The sequence below is a fragment of the Chionomys nivalis genome, chromosome 6, assembly GCF_950005125.1.
Source record: "Chionomys nivalis chromosome 6, mChiNiv1.1, whole genome shotgun sequence".
In the NCBI taxonomy this organism is placed as follows: domain Eukaryota; kingdom Metazoa; phylum Chordata; class Mammalia; order Rodentia; family Cricetidae; genus Chionomys; species Chionomys nivalis.
In genome coordinates this window covers 41,701,697-41,722,465 of record NC_080091.1, presented here as the reverse complement: position 1 = coordinate 41,722,465, position 20,769 = coordinate 41,701,697, and the positions used below count along the sequence as shown (strand labels likewise).

Sequence of the window (20,769 nt, the reverse complement as noted above, 5' to 3'; positions counted from 1 at the left end):
AGGGCACTTAGCATTCTAGAACAGTTCCCTGGGAGCCTAACACTGGAATGACCCACACCTTCCAACCTCCCTGAGGTGTCCCAGAGATTGACCCATATGACTCCCAGGCTGAGTAAATACTACAAAGACTAGTCAGGGTAACACGGAGAGGGCTGAGGACTGAGGAGTCCAGGGAGGCACCCTAAGAATCAACAAGAACCTGTTAGTAGAGGATTGGGGCCAGGGTGTACAAACAAGGGAGCCAGTGGGTACCCAGAAAGGAGTGGGCTAAATTGAGGGCAGGTAACGTTGGTATTTAACAGGCAGAGTTGGGCAACTGCCAGGCAGTGTCACTGCGGTCTGAAAAAGAGCTGTATATCTTGGGAGGTAACATCCCTGTAATATTGGTCACATCACTGACCCAAGAACCTGAGTTGGGTCCCTATTGCATGCTATTACTAGGTGTTTCCAAGGCTCAGATGTCCCCACTATTCATAGGAGCAGTGCTTGTGTGGTATCCCGACAATATGTCTAGGGCAGCAGGCCATCCCATTGCTAATTAGTCAGGGATGCCACCTGGTGCTGGCAGGCATCTGCTGCCGTTTCACCTGAGAGAGGGAGGCTGCGGTTCAGCTATGGCCTGGGTGTGGCGATGGTCCCAGAGCTGGCCTCTGCTGGATACGAGTCAGGCCTGAGGGGAGAGGGTCAAAGAAAGGAGTAATCTCATGCCACTCTGTGAACATTGGTGGCCTTCCACAGGTTCAGCGTGGACGAGGGCCACACTTGGAGCACACACAACTTCACCAGCACCTCCGTGTTCGTGGATGGACTTCTGAGTGAGCCAGGGGACGAGACGCTGGTCATGACGTGAGTGAAACAGGAAGGTGGGAGGAAGACTCAGGTCAGAGCCACCCCAGGCGGGCTGGGTCTGGTCATTCTGAGGTGGCCTCAGACTGGGCCCCTTCTTGTATGCCCGTCATCTCCCTGTCCCAGGCCAGTGACTCCTTTTCTCATCCTGGCCAGCAGGTAGGGCTCTCTATCCCTGCCCAGCACACTGACTGGCCAGGAGGGGAACAAAGCTTCATAGGCTTGTCCCTGGCCAGTGCATTCTGTCACCTGTCCAGCTGACAGTATGAGAACAGTACTTTTCTCGGCCGTGTGGCACAACAGAGTTCTGCCATGGGAACCTTATTTGATGCTGGCCAGCCCCCATCCCATAGACTAGTCAGACAGACAGGGTGACCTCACACTCAGCCTAGAGTGGGCTCTGGCATCCTCACAGGTATGGCCTTGCTGTCTGTGGTGTGGGCGTGAAGGGCCAGCTGGGCTCTTAGTGGTTCACATCCCACCTTTGTCTTCCATGAGCTCACGGGATGCTCCCACAGATGTCCATGCAGAGGAGCCCTGAGAGAGCCTGACTGTCTCCCATCCCTTCATACTCACCCCTGTTGGATGATCATGAGTCTCCCCGTGTCCGGTGGGGTCACGGCTGTGACTCTGAGCTCAGATGGACACTTCAGGATCAGCTGTGTATGCCAAGCTACAGAGCAGGAAGCACTGAGCACAGCAGAGCTGAGGCTAGGCCACCAGGGTAGGGGAGAAGGGTCTGCCCCTTCAGAAATCTTGCAGCCCATCTAAGGTGTAAAGTGCATTTATTGAGCACCTATTGTATGCTGACCCTGAGGTCCCAGGAGAGCTAGCAAAAAAACATACCATGGACTTAGGGGCCTCTGAGGACGGACAAAGAAACCTTAACTTCCTGTTTAGAAACTGCCATTGTGCTCCCCACAAGGTGGATAGGGACTGCACAGGATATCAGACTGGGTGGCATGTGACTTTTAGGGCACCGGGAAATGAGCTCTAAGTAGGCCAGGGGTGGGGACAGCCTCCTGGGGATGAACAGAAGCTGGATGATGGATAGAATGGGGCAGGAGGACATGGATCAAGCCTTGCACCCTTTCAGGCATAGGAGATAAAGGGTCCCAAAGCTACACATTCCTCCTACCTGCAGGACAGTGGCCTTGTCCTCACTTCCTCAAGAGCTTTGTGTCTGTCTCGGATCTACCAGTGTGTGGCCTTGCTTACCTGACCCTCCTGAGATTCCGGGGAGGGGGTGTCCTTCAGTCTATATCACTAATGTGCCTGGCTGGACAGCACCTGGTGTGTGGTTGGAGCTCAGTAAACAAACTTTCAGTGAAGCCACAACAGCAGACATATGGGTGACAAGGATACAGACAGACCTCCACATTCCAGGAGCTAAGGAGGGCTGTCAGAGATGGCCAGGCTAAGTGACCCCGACCAGGGATCAGGGACTGTTAGCCCAGGAGCATCTGCTGCCCACACTGGCCAGTGACTGTCAGGAAGAAGGCAGGGGAGGGGGTGAGGACTTGGCCTGCATGCTTCTCCTGACTCCTGGTCCCAGGGAGCATCCATAGAGTTCTATGAAAGGTCCATGGAATCCCCTGGAGTATCCATGACCTCTATGGAACCAACAGAGCATCCCTGTGCCCTGTGGAGTGTCCATAGCCTTAGGGAATCCCTACAGAATGTCCAGGATTCCTCAGGAGCAGATGGAGTCTCTCCCCCACAGTCAGACTGCCATGAGGAAGCCCACAGTGGTGCTGGCCTCACAGCCTCCTTCTTGGGTGACCAGAGGAAAGCCAGGGCAAAGGTGGTATGTGCATCCTGGAACAGCTGAATACCAGGCATGGAAGGCTGAGCTGGTCCAGGTCTCCCTCTACCTGGCTGCCTGGCGGGTAGGCAGGTTGTTCATGGTCAGATCCTCCATGATGCTATGACCTGCCAAAGCATCGTGGCTCATTCTGTGGGCCATCCGCTTGAAGGCCGTGGCTTGAGGCAGGAAGGGAGGTCACAAGCATGACACTTGGCGCTTATCAAGAGAAGCGTTTGGGGACGTCTGGCTCCCTGACCTGACTGCATCTTGGCTGCGGCGGACTCAGCCTGGTCCTTGGTCTTTTTGCAAGGATGATGAACAGTTTGTAGGGCTGAACCCACAAAAACGGGAAGAGGGGCTGCCAGCCAAGGTGAGAGCCCTGACAGGGCTCTCGGAGCTCCAGAAAGCCAGCATTGTTCCCGGGCCTTAGCTTCTGCTGCCAGGCCCCACCATGGGGACACCTTCCACCCTGGGCACCTCCCTGCTCCGCCTCTCCCCTCACTTCATCTTGTAGTCTGCATTTTGTCGCTGCTTTGGGACATTGGTTCTTTGTGTAGCCAAGGTCCTCAGATCTGGGCCTGGACCCAAATGCAGCTTTCATCCCTGTAAATGGCGTTTCATCCGAGGAAAGCAGCAAAGTTCACAGGCAGGCGATTCGTGTTTTAAGTGTCTAAAAAGCTCCCTGAGGTTCCTATGGAGCCTTTCACCAAGCTGCGTCTTCAAACAGCTTCCAGTTTCAGTGGACACGGAGATCATTCACACGCCTCAGAGGAGACATGGGCTGGCAGAATGAAAAGCTTTTCTGTCTGAGCCTAGAACAGGACCCCGTATACGGCACCTTTATCCTCATCCACCCAAAGGTCACATCTAATCACTTTGTCTGGACATTGTTCACCGCGCTGCCCACAGTTGCCTCTCCCAGCACAGTATATGGCAGAGGGGCCCCCAGCCCTGGGCAGTACTGTGAGGGCTCTCAGCCTGGAAGGGCTGTGGGCCGTACATATGGAGGAGCCAGCAGTTCTCCTCATAGTATGGCCCACATTTCCTGCTCCCTGTCAAGCAGCCAGTGGCCCTTTGACCTCTCCTGCTAGGACCACTCAACTAGACGAGAGACACTCACAGTGGGAGTTGAGGATTGGGCTTTCTTCGCAGACAGGAACTGAAAAGCACAGAGTGGATTAGCTGGACCAACCTGCTTCTCTGTCTGAGCTTAGAATGCAGAGTATGGGACACTCCTATATGGAGGGCTGCATGGCTGTCACACTCAGGATAACTGGTCACGCATCTTAGGCCAAGCCTCACAAATGTGAGTTGCCAGGCCCAGGTACTGGATTGCCATCCTGGGTGAGTCCCTTCCTTAGCCTGTTTCCTTTCAGAGGTCTGGGGTGATCGGCATGCATCCTTCACAGGATGTGGTAAAGCCTAAAGGGGAGCACAGAAATGTGGGTCCCCCTCTCCTGCTGTCTGTCAAGGCGATAATGGGATCATGATGAGAGGAATGCCAGGTGCCCCCAGACAAGGCCAGCCATGGTCTGCAGAGAAGGTGGACAGGAGGAGTAGAAGCCAGTGTGGGGCGCTGGTCTCGGCTCACCAAGCTGAGCATGCTTAGGATCCATGCATCACTGGGTTTTCTGTGTGTCTGTCCCTCCCGCTACTCAGTGGGATGCACTGTGCTGTCACACTGACCCTTTCATCCCACTGTCCAAGTCATACGCTGACTTGTCATCTCCCTGGAGTGCCAGCTCTGCCTGGGGTGAATAGCTTGGAGCCCAGTTTCACATGGCAGACCCAGGGAGGCCAGCAGAAAGGCAGGGAGAGCCCAGCTAACACTAGACATGCCTCCGGCCCACACAGACCAAGTGCAAAGCCTGGTGTGGAAGGCTCATGGAAGGAAGGGCCTGGGGAAGCCAAGAAGGCAAGGAGTCTGCCCACCTAAGAGCCTGCTCCTGTCAGGAAGTGGGCTGCACGAGTTGGGCAGATGACCTGTGCTGTGCAATCAGCAATCCACAGAGAGTGATCCCCCTGAGGGTGATAACATCAGGCAGGTGTCGGGGAGGGCACACTCTGGGGCAGGAGAGGTATCATCGGTGCTAGTACAGGGAACCTGAGTCTGCACACCAAGGACTGATCGCTCTAAAGTGGTCTTCCTTCTTCCTCCCCTCAGGGTCTTCGGCCACATCAGCTTCCGCTCTGACTGGGAGCTGGTCAAGGTGGACTTTCGGCCCTCCTTCCCCCGACAGTGTGGCGAGGATGACTACAGCTCCTGGGACCTCACTGACCTCCAGGTGGGTCAGGTAACCTGCAGTCCCAAGGCCCTTCCCTCCTCCAGGAAATCTCACAGATGTCAACATCTGGGCATCTTCCCTCCCAGGGATTTTCTGGCCCATCCTTGTGCCTATAACTACTTGATCTATGGCTCTTTATGACCCAAGGGTCTGCAGGGCCTGAGCCCCACCCTCTCAGCATGGAGGTCTCATGACAGGATGTGGGACTTTACTGCTTGTGGGGAAATTGGCAAAGACGATCTGACATCAGGGTCTGGGACCATCCGATGTCACAATCCATCATCAGTGTCTAACCTTCACATTCGTATTGAATGGAACATCAGCTCTGGTGGTACAAGAGAAGCTGATACTTCATTGGGTACCTGGGAAGTGTGAGCAGGCCGCTTGTATGCCACTAAAACAAGGGGGAGTTTGTAGCCAAGGAAGATCAGAAGCTGGAAGTTTCCTAAAGAGAGATACCTGGAGTCAGGCTCTGACTGAACCTCTAGCTGGGACAGTGGCTGAAGTCAGTCAGCAGCCAGATATCTCTGGAAGTGGAGATCCAACATCGAGAGTTCACACATGGAGAATGGCCTGACTAGTGGCTCAATGGCCCTCTGCAGAAACTGGTTTACAAGAGAGTGCTCAGGTGGGCCTAGTGAAGGCTCCAGGACCTGATTTACTATGGCACTTCCTGCCAGTCCTGCCCCATCACTACAAGGGGCCTTGTTATTGGGATCAGCACAGCCTATTGAGAATCTATTGTGTGTCCGCATGAACCCTCTGGTCATGGCTCATCCCCAGATGGTCACACACCTGGCCCGTGTAGGCCCAGATGTTCTGTGACCAAGGACCAGTCATATGGCTTAAGATGAGGGAAGCTGGGCCAGTTGGCTGACATGTCAAGTTCTTTTGTACCTCAGTTTCCCTGTTTGTCAAAGGGGGCAAACGCCCCATCCCAGCTGCCACCAGGGCAGGAACAACAGGACAAGCCAGTGTAGCTGTCACCTTCCTCTGCTGGTTCCTCACCCTGGTGTTCTTGCTACAGGGTGATCACTGCATCATGGGCCAGCAGAGAAGTTACCGGAAAAGAAAGCCCACGTCCTGGTGTGTCAAGGGGAGGAGCTTCACATCGGCACTCACATCACGTGTGTGCAAGTGCCGGGACTCTGACTTCCTCTGGTGGGCACTGCGCCTCCCTCCCTCCCTCCCAGCTGCTCCAGCCCCTTTATATCATGTTGATCTTGTTCCCAGAACCGGGGTGGAGGCCACAATGTTCTTCGAGCATCATGGGATCAAGCTCTGCTCACCTAGTCCCTTTCCTCCCGCTAGGATTATATTCCACTCAGACACAATGAAACTATGACAGTGTAGTCCACAAAACTTCCACCCCTAGCCTGCCTCACCCTCCTTACCCTGCACTCTATATTCAGGCCTCTGTGCCCTTTCCAGGGCCATTGGCCCTGGCTGTACAGCCACTCCTTGCCACCTTCTATCCCCCTGTATCCTGTGAGCATCACTCGCTTCCCCAGAAAGACCTCCAGGCCCCGTTTCATTTTCATCCTCCTTGTTCTGGAATGAAGCTAGTATGTCCCATCTGTTCTCCTCCAACACAGACCCGTGGATTCACCCATGTTCCCACAGATAAGCACGTCTAGACCTGTGGTGTAAGTTTCTCCACCCTAGCTGTCTCCTCTAATCTCACCTTTTAACCCAGCTTTCCCTTCCCAGTGACTACGGGTTTGAGCGCTCATCTTCCTCTGAGTCCACTGCCAACAAGTGCTCTGCTAACTTCTGGTTCAACCCCTTGTCCCCTCCTGAAGACTGTGTCCTGGGCCAGACCTACACCAGTAGTCTTGGGTAGGTACACCAACCCAGCAAACCAGCTAGTCACCCTGCCGTCCACCAGCCGTCTACCTATCTACCCATCTGTCTAGCCTTGCCCCTATCTATCAGCCAGCTCCAGAAGTGGAGCCCAGGCAAGCCATACACTGTGCTTCCTGGCAGCTCAGAAGGAGAGACCATGGTCCTGGTGCTGGGCTCAAGTATGCAGGCAGGGCTCGGCAAGTCACCAGACTCACCAGACTGACCCAGTGACCCACAAATCCCATTGAGCTGTTGGGGCCAGTGTTAGAGAACTACCTTGAGTTGGGACAACACAGAGAACAGAGGGGCAGAAGTAGTCCCAAGTCTTCCAACGGCTGTGGGACTGCGATCCCAGAACAGCTTCACCCTTCTCTGGTCCTCCTGAGTCTTTCACACTGTACTGTGTTGGTACCAGAGACATTTTAAAGCCTGGAGTACCTGCTTACACTAGACTTCCAGGTGGAAGCCTTGGTAGATCACTCTCCCAGCCCCTACCTACCCCCAGGTTTCCCTCTGCTGTGGCTGAAATCTCAGTCCTAGGCCTGAGCCCATGGCACACAGTAAGTGTCCCTACAGTCTGCTATGGTGGTCACAGACTGTGGGATGGGGAAGTGGTAGGCAGGCCCTTCTCCCACCCTGGAGCAAGCTGAATAAACTGCTGATAAAATATCAACTTCATGTAGAAATACCAAATCCATAGCATCTGTGGAACTTCAACTTCAGTGGGGCCCACACGCTCCATGTGATGGGCCTATTTCCTCATCCTTTGGGATGGATTCCTTATTGCTTATCCTGGAGAGCTAGAAGAAACAGGCAGGACCAGGAACTGAATGTGTTAGTCTTGGCTGTATACAGCCTGACATCTGTCATCCATCCACTCTCCTATCTAACCCCATCCATCCACCCATCCACCCACCCATCTGTCCATCCGTCCATCCATCCTTCCATCCATCCATCTATCCATCCATACATACATCCACCCATCCATCCACCCACCTGTCCATCCATCCATCCATCCACCTGTCCATCTGTCCATCCATCCATCCATCCACCCATCCATCCACCCATCCATCCACCCACCTGTCCATCTGTCCATCCATCCATCCATCCATCCGTCCACCTGTCCATCTGTCCATCCATCCATCCATTCATCCATCCATCCACCCATCCACCCATCCATCCATCCATCCACCCATCCATCCACCCACCTGTCCATCTGTCCATCCATCCATCCATCCACCTACCTGTCCGTCCGTCCCTCCCTCCATTCATCCATCCATCCATTCTTTCACCCATCTACCCACCCACTTCCATCTATTTCCTATCTATATATTTCTACCAAATGTCCATCATTTCATCCCACCCATCTACCCAACCTTAAATCATCTATCCACCCACTCGTCCATCCATCCACTCATCCTTATACCCATCTACTTCACCTACCTCCTATTCATCTATCCATCTATTTATTCCATTAATCTACTCATTTATCTGCCATCCACTTATCTACCCACCCACGTATCCACCCATCCTCCCACCAATCTATCTACCCATTCTTTGGCCCCCACAAGTACCCATCTTTCTAAACTCATGTACTTTTGATACAGGTCCTGCCTGATACTTCAGATAAGAATTCCTGCTTGCCAAGCCCTAGTGGGGCTGCCAACGTGGCCGTCATGACACTGTTGGATGAGTGGGTGGATAGATGGGTAGTGGGTAGGTGGATCTATCCCAAGAGGAGCAGCACGCTTGCTTATGGTCACCCAGGAAGCCAAGGCTGAGCCCATCTCAGCCAGTCAGCCCTCCATAGTTCTCAGCATGACCTTGGATTTAGACCTACTTACTCCTTCTATCATCCTTAGCAAATAAAATAAACAAAAAGCAAAAATAAAAAGCAGTTATTAATCTGGGCAATATAATCAGGCCATGGATGCTTCAGCTCTCCAAAGCAGATGGACACAGCCAGCCCCTCCCATCCTGATGCTCAGGGCTCCCAGCTTTAAGGTAGACAGAAGCAGCCATGAGGTAGCATAGGGAGCAGGCAGCAAATGCGACTGTAGAGGTTGGAGCCTTGAGTTGCTTCAGGAGTGGAGACCATCCCTACCCATCAAACCACTGTCCATCCTGGACCTGACCCTCCCTCACCCACCCAGGTACCGGAAGGTGGTGTCCAATGTGTGCGAAGGTGGTGTGGACCTGCAGCAGAGCCCGGTGCAGCTGCAGTGCCCCCTGACAGCACCCCGGGGCCTGCAGGTGAGCATCCGCGGAGATGCAGTGTCTGTGCGGCCTAGAGAAGATGTGTTGTTTGTGGTGCGGCAGGAACAGGTGAGCATTCACCCTGGGCTGTCACCGGAGGGGCAGTTCCAGCCAGGCACACAAGGTTGAGGCTCTGGACAGTTTGGAGCATGGCCACAGAAGCCAGCCTGCCCCTGAGGGTGTGGGGGCCACAGGACCAAAGCTGGCCTCTTAGTTCAGACCAGCATTTGAAATGAAACAGATACAAGAGTAAGTGTGTGTCAGATGTTCATCGGGAAATGGGCTCCACATCACACATGTACGTACATGGATGTGTGTATGTGTATGCGTGTGTACGTGCATGGATGTGTGTATGTGTATGTGTGTGTGATCTTGTATTTATCAAACATTGACACAAAATCAATATCTCCCCATAGGTGACACTAAATTTCTTTTATTGATTTCTTTCTTCTAATGCTGAGGATGGAACCCAGGGCCTTGTGCAAACTAGAGAAGCCCTCTTCTACTGAGCCACACCCCCAACCCAGCGCTAAAGCAAGTTAAATCTCTAATTATATTGATTTAGTTTATCTGGAATCCCAACAGAAGCATAAAGGTTTTTTTTTAATGATTTATAATCACACATCCAGAGATAACGCCTTCTGTGTGTATATGGGAATAGATATAAATACAAGTTTATATATATGCACACACAAATATATATGTATTTTTTCTCCACCCAGTCTCCCACTCATTCTATTTTTACTTCAGAACAAGTGTTACATTCTCTTTTGATTTTAAAAATAATATATGCTCATTGTAGTATATTTAGGAAATATATTTATAATTTTTTAAAAAAAACCACCATACCACCACAGACATAAATACCACCCAAAATTCTGTTCTCGCAGGGAACCGTTGACTTTTCTGTTTCCTTCTGGTTCACAAGACACATCCCCAAACTCTGCTTATAGAAACAGCTAATGATCCCTGCAAGGAATTTAAAAATGACATTCAAAAAACCTAGAGGCAGAGGGAGGGCCCCCTCTCTCCCTGGGGTTCTGGGCCATCTTCACTCACAGAGGCAGAGGGAGAGCCCTTTTTCTCCTCCAGGATTCTGGGCCGTCTCTACTCACAGATCAGAAGGAGTCCAGTTCTTTAGCTAACAGATGTGAAGGCTGATATGGGGAATTCCTGATCATGCCTGCTATGCTCAAACATGCTTTAAAAGGTGTCTGGTTTAGAAGCGGAGACATGGTCTCCTGAAAACAGGGAAACTGAGGTTATGGAGGACTCAGACTGGCCATACCGAGTACCTGTATATTAGACACTCTGACAGCCACTTCCTGTTGGAAGTACAATCTTAAACTGTGCACTCTATAAACTTATATCATTACAGATGAGAAAACCGGGATGTAAATGGTGATCCCATTCTCACATAGTTATATGGTAAAAAAGAGGAAGAGATGGCGCTGTGCCCTCTAGAGGCCTCTGGACTCCAAGCAGACATTGGCCAAGTTTGTGGTCCCCAGGCCTAAGCTATACATCTCCCCCCCCGCCCCCCCCCACTCTCTCTCTCTTCTTCTCTCCCTTCTTCCCTCTCCCTCCCCTCGTCTCCTCTCCCCCCTCTCTGTCTCTCTGTCTCTGTCTCTCTCCCCTCTTTCTTCCCCCTCTCTCTCAGGCGTCACCTCCTGCCCAGGTCCTCTCACACAGCCCTAAGGTTCGTTTTGCCTTCAGACAGCCCTGAGTTAGGACCGGGTATTTCTTTAGTAGCAATGTGTTGGGATGAGAGGACACAGGCCCTGGTCAGCCTGGGGCTCCCTGAACCCTCAGACTAATCCAGCTCTCTAATTTGAAGCCCTCAAATTCCTGGTCAGACATCCCAGAAACATGGCCATCTGCTGCCCCCTAAAGCCTGAAACTGGAAACTACAGCACACCTGCGGTTGACCTGAGAGGAGGACAGAGCATCTTCAGAACCCTTGCTGGGTTGCTTGTTAGAGTGGGCAGAGTTAAGGGGAGCAACACAAAGATGCCTTGAAATTGGGAATCCTGGGACAATGCAGGCCTTGGAGGGAAGAGAGTAGGGGCATGGGACTGAGGGTAGGCACATACACACTTACACTGTGACACAAACTCCCTTACACACTCGTAGACACTCTGTAGGCACAGTGTGCATTCCTCTACCACACACACCTACTCTTATACGCGACTGGACTTAGAAGCAGGGCTGGGTACAGGGAGCACGCCTTTTCTAAATATCTAAGAATTCACGGCGTAGGGGGATGGAGGCCAGGAACAGACCCATAGACACCTGCCTGCTCTCGACAGGTGCAGAGCAGCCTGGGAGAGGCGATGTCTCTCCACCCAGCAGCAGCCTCTCCCCTCAGCCCTCAGACGTGAGCCCGAAATAGATCACACACCTGCAGAAGAAGTGGGAAGTGTAGACTTTTAGGACCCACAGCGAAGCCAGCTCAGACACAGGCTGGAAGTCCTCATTATGGCTGGGGCTCCAGGCTACACAAGAAAACCCTGGTGTGCCAGCGCCATCTAGATTTGGAGCCAGTAAAACTGTCAAGAAGATAAAGGTAGTTACAGACCAGAGGGCGTTTGTTGGCGCAGCCCAGTGGGCAGTAGAGCAGGACTATGCAAAGGATTCCCGTCAACAGATGAGCCAGCCAGTTTGAAAATGAGCAAGAAACATGAGGAGACGGTTCATGTAGCAGGCTGCACGGGTGGCAAGCAAGCACGTGGGACGATGTGTGTGTGCTGTGAAGGATGGGGACCTCAAAACCACAGGCAGACACACCCACTTCCTGAATGCTACCCAGAACTCGCCCCCTCATAGGAATGAATTGGGTGAGGACATTCTCCTTGATCCTCATCCAACCCTGCCAGGAGAGCAATGGGGAGAGAGTCCATCTCCAGAGCCTGGACCCCTGAAAGCCTCAGTCTTGCAACCTACAAAATGGGCACACGAAGCACCATTTATTTTGGGTTCTGGGAATGCCCCCCAACAAAGCTTCAGCCAGCTTCTGGGCATTCTGGGAGGCCCTTGACTCATGGCTGCACTTTCCAGGGTCTGTCTCTGTGCCCAAACAACCCTCTCTCCTGGTGTTCAAGTCACCACTGTTTTTTCTTCAAACATCCTGCCCATGGGTTTCTTGCACTCTATGCCCCATTGTGACCTCCTTTTAATGACTTGCAGCTTCAGATTTATTTTAAATGTCCATTTCAGAAGGTTCCAACCCAGTATAGTGTATTCAGGAGAAAGTTAAATGAGCATCATTTATATATAAATTTCCTTAGCTTTTGAGGTCTGGACAGTGTAAGTTAGGAAGATTGCTGATGGCCAGAGAGGGCTGACGAGGGGAAGAGGAGAGTGTGGGGAAGGAGGGAGAGAGGCAGGCAGACTGGGGAGGGGAACTTGAATATAAAACAAGAACTCCATCTATCGTGGGCTTGAGAGTCAGGGTCAGCTTGCATGCGGAGTTCGATACCACTTGGGGACAAAGTCACAGGATCTCCTTCCTGCCTGCTCACACAGTTGAGTCTTATTCCTGGCACAGTGTGGAATGAGATGAGAAACAGGAGCCGCCTTGTCACAGGAAGACAGTTGTGTCTTGTTTGCTGTGGTTCCCTGAAGAGACCTCATGGTAGTGACCAAAGCCTTCTCCATTTTCCCAATCTCCCTCCCAGCCCCATGGCTTGGCTCAGGCTCAGGCATCCCCCTGGGCCCCACACAGCCTCAAACTGCCTTCATCACCCATGGGTGTGCGTGTTCTGTTCTAAAGGAGATCCCAGCCTTGGTTCCAGGAGCTGTCTCCTAGCTCAGCCTGCTATAGGCTGGAGCTTTGAAAGAAGTGTCAACCTGCTGTCTGTGGCCCCATAGAGCCTACATCTTCCTACAAGCAAAGGAGGAGGGGACAGGAGGAGCAAGGGACAGGAGGAATGGGCACCTAGTCCCAGACCCTCACCTTGAGAGTCACTCCTAAGTGACCCTGTGGTATTTCCCTACAGGGTGATGTCCTGACCACTAAGTATCAAGTGGATCTTGGGGATGGCTTCAAGGCCATGTACGTGAACCTCACTCTGACAGGCGAGCCCATCCGGCACCACTACGAGAATCCTGGCATCTACCGTGTGTCTGTTAGGGCTGAGAACATGGCGGGCCATGACGAGGCTGTGCTCTTTGTCCAGGTCAACTGTAAGTCCACTGCTTCTTTGAGGCGATTGTACCTCCTGTGGAATAGAGATCCGGGGCTATGGAAAAGCATAGGGAATCTTGAGGGGTTGCTACAGGTCCTCAGGCCGTAAACAGAAAGGCAGGCGGGCTGGGCTCAGACCTGGCCCCAAATTTTATTCACAAAAGTAATGGTGCAGATGGTAAGAGTGGTGGCCAAGGTGATAGGAATGATGTTAGCAATGGTGGTGGTGATAGTGATGTTGATAGTACTGGCGATGATGGCGGATGATGGAGGTGATGCTATAGGTGGTGATGACGATGGAGGTGATGATGATGGTGATATTGATGATAATGGTGATGATGATAATTATGACAGTGGTGGTGATGATAATGGTGGCAGTTGCATTAGTTAGTTTTGCATGGCTGTGGCTGTAATGCCTGATGGAAACAGCTTAGGAAAATTTAATTTGGCTCACAGTTTTATAGGGCTTCATTCTATCTGTCATAACAAGGAAAGCATGGTATCATCCACAGCAAGAGCAGCGTGTAGGACCCAGTGGCTCCTCACATCACAGTGGTTCAGAAAGCAGGGAATGAGGCTGGGGTGAGTGGTTGGGCTGTAACCTCCAAAGGTCTGCCTCCCGTGGTGTCTAGACCAGCCTCCTAAAGGCTCCCAAGCCTCTCTAAAAAGTGCCTCTAGGTGAAAAGTGCAAACTAAAATCATGAACTTAGGGGAGGCATTTTAGATTTAAACCACAGTAGCTTACCTCTGGTCCCCAGAAGCACATTGCAAACATCTCTAATGCTAAATGCATTCAGTACAACTTCATGAGTCACCATGGTCTCAGCAGTTCCAACCGTGCTCAAAAGCCTAAGCTTAGAGACTCCATTCATACCAAAGAAATCTCTTAGCAGTCCTTGTGAAAGGCAATTCTCCACTTCCTGTCTACAGTAAACATTACCCCTGAAAAGCAGGAGAAAAGGGAACAGCAAGAAAAGATTTGATCAAAACCAGCCTGCAGCACAGCAAGGAAGCACTGAGTCCCACAGCTCCGCATAACTCTTGGAACATGTGCTGGTGTCGTGTCCTTCCCATTTCAACACACTCTCCTACACACAGCATCCATTCATTGCCTGGAGGTTTCCTCTACCGACTCCCCATGTTTCTGAAACCCATGCTGGGGTCACCAGTGAATCTTAAGCCCCACCCTCAGAATTCATGAATTGCCCCATCAGGGTCTCCCTGCAGGGAATTTAACCCTGCCATGCACACATTGGCTGGCTTAACTTTCCTTTAAAATCTGAGTACAAGCGTGTGTGACCCTGGGACTCTTGCCTCCAGTGTGCCTGAACACCAAGTGCCACTTATCCAAATCCTTTTCTCCAAATAACAGCAAAGTCTTAAACCTGTACAGTCAGATTTAGTGACAGCAGCGCCCCCACGTTCCTGCCACCAGTTCTTTTGCTTCTCTGTGACCACAATACCTGACAGGAAGATCTTGAGGGAGGAGTGTTTACTTTCTCTCAGAGTTTCAGAAGGTTCATCCACAATGGTTGAGAATCACAGTGGAATGGTTCAGGAATGTGTGGCAGCCAAAGGCTGCTCACACTGTGGTAGAATAGGGGAGTAGAGACTGAGGTTTTCATTAGGGAGCAAACAAGCAGCACCACTAACTGGGGATCAAACATTTAAAACATGAACTAGTGGACATGAACCTTAACATCAGTGGTGATAATGGGAATGGTAGTGGTGATGGGACGGTGAGTGTCGATGCCTGTGATAGGTTGTGGTGAGTGATGATTGTAAATGATGATGATAATGATGGGTGTGGGGTGCTGCTGCTGCTGCTGCTGCTGCTGCTGCTGCTGATGATGATGATGATGATGATGATGATGGGTTGTGATGAGGGGTGGTATTGGCAGTAGTGATGGTGGTGGTAGTGGTGATGATAGATGATGACGGTTGTGTTGGTGATCATGGTGATGGTGGTAGTGATGATGGTGGTGATGGGGATCATGGTAGTGATGGTAGTAATGATGGTGGTGATGGTGCTGATGGTAGTGATGATGGTGGTGGTGGTGATGGGGATCATGATGCTGATGGTAGTGATGATGATGGTGATGGGAATTATGGTGCTGGTGGTAGTAATGATGATGGTGATGGGGATCATGGTGCTGTTGGTAGTGATGATGATGGTGATGGGGATCATGGTGGTGGTGGTAGTGATGATGGTGGTGGTGGTGATGGCAGTGATGATGGTAGTGGTGATGGGGATCATGGTGCTGATGGTAGTGATGATGATGGTGGTGATGGGGATCATGGTGCTGGTGGTAGTGATAATGATGTTGGTGATGGGGATCATGGTGGTGATGATAGTGATGATGGTGGTAATGAGGATTATGATGCTGATAGTAGTGATGATGGTGCTGATGGTAGTGATGATGGTGGTGATAGGGATCATGGTGCTGATGGTAGTGATGATGATGGTGGTGGTGATGGCCCCAATGACTCTGATGACTAGTAAGTAGTCAATGAAAGCTTCTGTGCCTGACTCTCTCCTAACACTCAACTTCTGGGGACTCTTCAGCCCCCCTGCAGGCTCTCTACCTCGAGGTAGTCCCTGTCATTGGCATCAACCAGGAGGTGAACCTCACAGCTGTGCTGCTGCCCATGAACCCCAACCTCACTGTCTTCTACTGGTGGATTGGCCACAGCTTGCAGGTGCGCCCTACACCTCTTCCTGGTTCTCCCTCCCATATATTGCCATCTGGTGTGTCAAAGGGGGGGGCAAGGTATTGCCCTTAGTACCTGGCCTCAGGGCACAGTGTGGGACCACTGGAAGGGACTGATCCTTGCCTTTCTTCACCCAATACCTGCCCTGAGCATCGGCTTGGGGCACCTCTGAAAAGCCCCTGAATAGTTATGTGAAAGACATGGAACAATGTTGGCTGGAAGTTTGGGTATGGCATGTGTTACTTTAGGCTCAGGGGAGGCTTTCCTTAGCAAAGTGATGAGGGAAGGCATCACTGCAAGGCATAGAACTTGACCTCACTCAGACTATTGTACACTGTGAGCCATGGGGAGTTATGATCTGTTCTTGAAAAGGAGACACAACGAGGCCGCAGCGCATATGATGAGGGAGCAAGAATCTCCATCATTAAGACCTAGGGAGGGGCACCCTTTCCTCACTCTGTGTGCAGTAGCCTTACATCTCCACAGACATGCTGACACACAGGGCTAAGAGAAGGGAAGGGCTTCAAGTATAAGGTCTTGCCTCTTGTAGTGGGAGACTTGTAAAAGTACCAGGGCTCTTGGTTTGAGGCTCTGTGTAGCTTTGCCACCTGAATGCCCCAAGCTCCATACTCACCTTCCAGAGCCTTTGCTTATAGAAGGCATAGCTTGACCTGTTACCCAGGTGATGCCACCACTCACCCATGATGAGGCTATCTGCCTCCTGCCACAGGGCAGGGTCTGAGCTCCTGCTGGGACATTACCATGAGTGGGACAGTGACCTGAACTGGGATGGGACACAGAGCCTGACCTGTGCTGCTTAGAAAACAAACAGAAGGCTCTAGATGAGGCCACAGGCAGCCTCTTCTAGAGGCCGTGCCATGCTATGGAGGCAGGGCATGTTCCCGGTCCAGCTTGGAGCTAGGGTGTGTTAGCATCCCCCACACCTCCCAGACACTGCCAGTGCAGAAACCACCAGCCTCCCACTTGCTTATGAAAGCCAGCACAGTCCCAGGATGGTCCTGACAGTGGACCATAGCTCTCCATCCTGCCAGACAGGCCTGATCCTGCTTGTGCCCACAGCCTCTGCTTTCCCTGGACAACTCCGTGACAACGCGGTTTACAGATGCTGGGGATGTGCGTGTGACGGTGCAGGCTGCCTGTGGGAACTCAGTACTGCAGGACTCCAGGGTCATCCGTGTCCTGGGTGAGTTATCCCCCTCCTTCCTACACAGGACAGCATGGGTGCACAGCTGGAGAGGGCCCGTTCACTCTTGGGTGGTCCTAGGTTGTACAGGAGTCCAGGCAGATTTGGGTTCTGTGACTGGCTGTATGGCCTTATTGAAGTGCCCCAGATTCTCTGACCTCAGTTTCTCCCCTCTATAAAATGCATAGTGTGTCGTGTGAGTCCCGTGAGTCTGTTGCTCAGTGATTTTAACAAGAACAGATGAGCATCCATATTGCCGTCCCTATGGACTTGCCACTCTGAGGATGGTCCTTAAGAAGATCTAGGGATGGTGATGGTGTTCACTCTCTGGGGCTGTCAACTCCTCAGTAAAATACTGTGTCTGGAGGAGGAGGGGTCTCCCCAGTGCACACTACCCCTTCAGCACCCCTGAAGTTCATTCAGCTTAGTCCCTCAGTCGTGGACCACAGACATCAGTCACATTACCCTGCAGGCTGAGGGATGAGGCTGCCCTGGGCTGGTCCTGCCTTCCCTGCCCACAGCATAGGATGTTGGGTCACTGTTCACAATACACTGTCCCCTGAACCCTCTACTCCCCATATCTATTTCTCACTCGGTAAGAGAAAGAAGAAGGAAGCCAGCGGAGGTGACAATATGGGGTTAGGACTCCCGTGACTCTAGAACGGAGCTGTGGGCCCTAAGAAATGAAATGTGGGTGACAAGATGGACCCTCTAATCTCATGTGACTATTGGCACAGTGGGGTGGCCAGTGGGTTGAAGTATATGACATCATAGGGTAGAGTTCATGAAACAGGTGCATGCAATGCCACGCTCCCTCCCCGGATGATAGCCACTGATAGCCACTGTAGCCATCAGTACATGTCAGGCACTGAGGGCTGAGCAAAAGGAGGGCTCTTATCTTCCAGACACAGAACCTGGTCCGTGGGGCTAGCGGTGAGGCTATCTGGACCATCTGGCATTGCTACCTTGTCCAGGGTCCCAGCCACACCCCAAACCTCACAGGCTCCACCCTGTCTCTTCCAGCTCAGTTCCAGGTGGTGCCTCTGCAGTTCTCCAGGGACCTGGACACCTTTAACCCCAACACTCCTGAGTGGAGGGAGGACGTGGGGCTGGTGGTCACCCGGCTTCTCTCCAAGGTGCCCTGTAGTTTGAGCTTCAATTCTATCCTGAGCCATGGTGTGGTTTGTAGGCTGAGAAATGAGGGTGGGACAAGGCTGGGGCTGCTTGGGAAGTGGTGGGTTGCCCTGGGTCGTATGCTCAGGGGAGGGACAGGACTACATTGCCAGACACCGTCAGTTCCTTTACTCTGAAGAGCTCTTAAAGCCACAACCAGTTCCCATCTGTGGGGTGCTTTTTCTGTACTGGACTCCTCAGACATAGAAAAAAAATGTGGGTGATTACTTCTCTTAGTCAACTCATGACAAAGGTAGTGGATTGGAGTGGGCAGTGGGATACCTAAGTCCCTCGGTGCCCAGAAAGAAAGAGGCTAGCCCCCTAGCTAAGACTACCACAAGCAGAAACCCACCCTGACCACACTTCCTTCATCCTGTGAATGCTGCTGGCGAAAGAGTTCTGGGTAATGAAGGATGAGCAGGAGTTTAGCTCAGCGGATATGGAGTGAAACTCCCAGGAGGCAGAGGGCTCCCCAGGAGCTGAGCTTTGTGAGCTAGGGGCTGTACAGGTATATGGCTAGGGCTGGGCCAGGCTCAGGATGGGAAATGCTTGCAAGGGCAGGTCTGAGCAGGTGGGGCAGCATGAGGGCCATGGCCAGAACCCGAAAGGGGCTGAGAGGCAGGAATGTGGAGCAGGACAGGTTACCAGGACATACCTAGGTCAGGAAGAGAGGGCAGATGTTGCTGCAAACTTAGCTTGTGACAAAGGATGAGGAACAGAAGAGGATCCAAGTGTCCTGCCTGTCCCCACAGGAAACCAGCATCCCTGAGGAGCTGCTGGTGACCGTAGTAAAGCCAGGACTGCCCACCATAGCGGACCTGTATGTGCTCCTGCCCCCTCCCAGGCCCACAAGGAAGAGGAGCCTCACAAGTGACAAGGTATGTCCATGGCCACCTGATCCCAGGTGTGCCCTGCACGCAGGGCTGGGTGGCTGAAGGCATAGGTTGAGTCATTCCTGACAAGCACATCTCCATGGGACATCACTTGAAGGTTTATTTCTTTCTATAATGCTGTCTGACCTGGGGTACCACCATCTCCTGGCATCCAAGGTTGGTGAGATAGGCAAGCTTCCAGGGCAGGAGGCTAGGCAGCTTGTGGGGATGGTTTCCACCCTCTAACATCATCGTCTGGAGCTGTCATCTGATCTCAGCTTCGCTGCTAGGGGTACTGGGACACACAGGTGAGCACTGTGGAAGACCCTGGGCCTCAGGGCAAACCAGACGTCAGCTCAGCAATCCTAGGGTATCCTCCATGAAGTGCCTTGACAGGGGGCACCTTGGGGACTGTCATTAGAGAGACCCCCATACGCTGAGTAGCCTTGTGCCAACTGGCTCCATTCTGAAGGTGAAGACAAGGTCACAGGGACAGTGGTAGCCAACCAGGCACCCAGGAGGTCATGGGATGACCACCCCCTGGTGTTGGTGTGCAGGAGTGTGCTTAGTGTGCACCTGTAATGAATGTTCAGGGTGCGGATGGAGGCAAAGCCTTCTCTCCTCCAAAGACTGGGATTCTGTGCCCATTGCAGCTTCTGGCTCTGCTCAGTGGATCTAGCTAAGATTAGGATCTCAGAGACGTAGCCGCATGGACATGAGTGTCATTGGGCACAGCTGGGTTTCTATGCTGGGTCCTGGACAGTGGCTGAAAGGTGGTGACAGAAACATGACGAGGCCTGGACAAGATCTGATGAGGGCTGTGAGCCTCAGCTCTTGGCCATGTCACAGGGGTTGTGTTCCCCCCAGAATTCCCTAACCCACCAGCTCCTCTGACTCCCCTCTTCGGAGGAGTGTCCTGCCCTGCCTTGTGTTTGTGGTCTTCCACTTCCTGCAAGCCTCACTGACCATTACCATGGTGGGGACTTCGGGAGTACTCCAGGTCTTCCATTCCCCCCCTCCCATACACACACACTGAAACCTGTCCTCTGTTCTGTGTTGAAATGAGAGTTTGTTGATAGTGGGACTACCTGCACCATCAGTGGCTCCTAGCGAACCCCACTGGTGGGCTCTCCTGCTGTTCCCTGATGAGAACACAGAGGCATTAGACAACATCCCTTCCCAGGCCCAGGGGCCTCTCCAGTGACCTCCTTTGCTTTCAGAGACTGGCAGCCGTGCAGCAGGCACTGAACTCCCATAGGATCAGCTTCATCCTTCGAGGAGGGCTCCGTATCCTGGTGGACCTGAGGGACACAGATGAAGGTGACAGACCTGTCATGGGTCCTTTCTGGGTCAGGGTGGGCATGAGACCAGGCCAGTGGATGCTGGGAGTGATTGTAGGGCTTGTCTGAACCTTTATCTGGCCGCCAGAAATTCCTCTGCCTGGGGCATCCCTGGCTAGACACATCAACTCTCACACAGCTAGCCCTGGGCCTCACCATCTTGGCATGATCTGTATGGAGGCAGCCACCACAACCATCAAGAACCTGCCGATTCACCAAAACCAGTACAGAAGAAGGGTGCTG

At 52.3% G+C, this 20,769-nt stretch overlaps 1 protein-coding gene across 3 annotated transcripts in view; it reads left to right on the top strand.

Moving 5' to 3' along the window:
• Sorcs2 (sortilin related VPS10 domain containing receptor 2) overlaps positions 1-20,769 on the top strand; it is a 383,934-nt gene that overhangs the window by 354,965 nt on the left and 8,200 nt on the right. For 2 of the 3 annotated variants that reach the window (XM_057771882.1, XM_057771881.1), the window contains exons 14-24: positions 739-846; positions 4,818-4,938; positions 5,966-6,099; positions 6,649-6,777; positions 8,937-9,108; positions 13,038-13,224; positions 15,792-15,925; positions 17,018-17,141; positions 18,165-18,277; positions 19,067-19,192; positions 20,407-20,506. In XM_057771882.1, coding sequence (XP_057627865.1) covers positions 739-846; positions 4,818-4,938; positions 5,966-6,099; positions 6,649-6,777; positions 8,937-9,108; positions 13,038-13,224; positions 15,792-15,925; positions 17,018-17,141; positions 18,165-18,277; positions 19,067-19,192; positions 20,407-20,506 — 1,448 coding nt within the window. The remainder of the gene's footprint in view (positions 1-738; positions 847-4,817; positions 4,939-5,965; positions 6,100-6,648; positions 6,778-8,936; positions 9,109-13,037; positions 13,225-15,791; positions 15,926-17,017; positions 17,142-18,164; positions 18,278-19,066; positions 19,193-20,406; positions 20,507-20,769) is intronic. The other variant, XM_057771883.1, reaches the window with a different exon arrangement.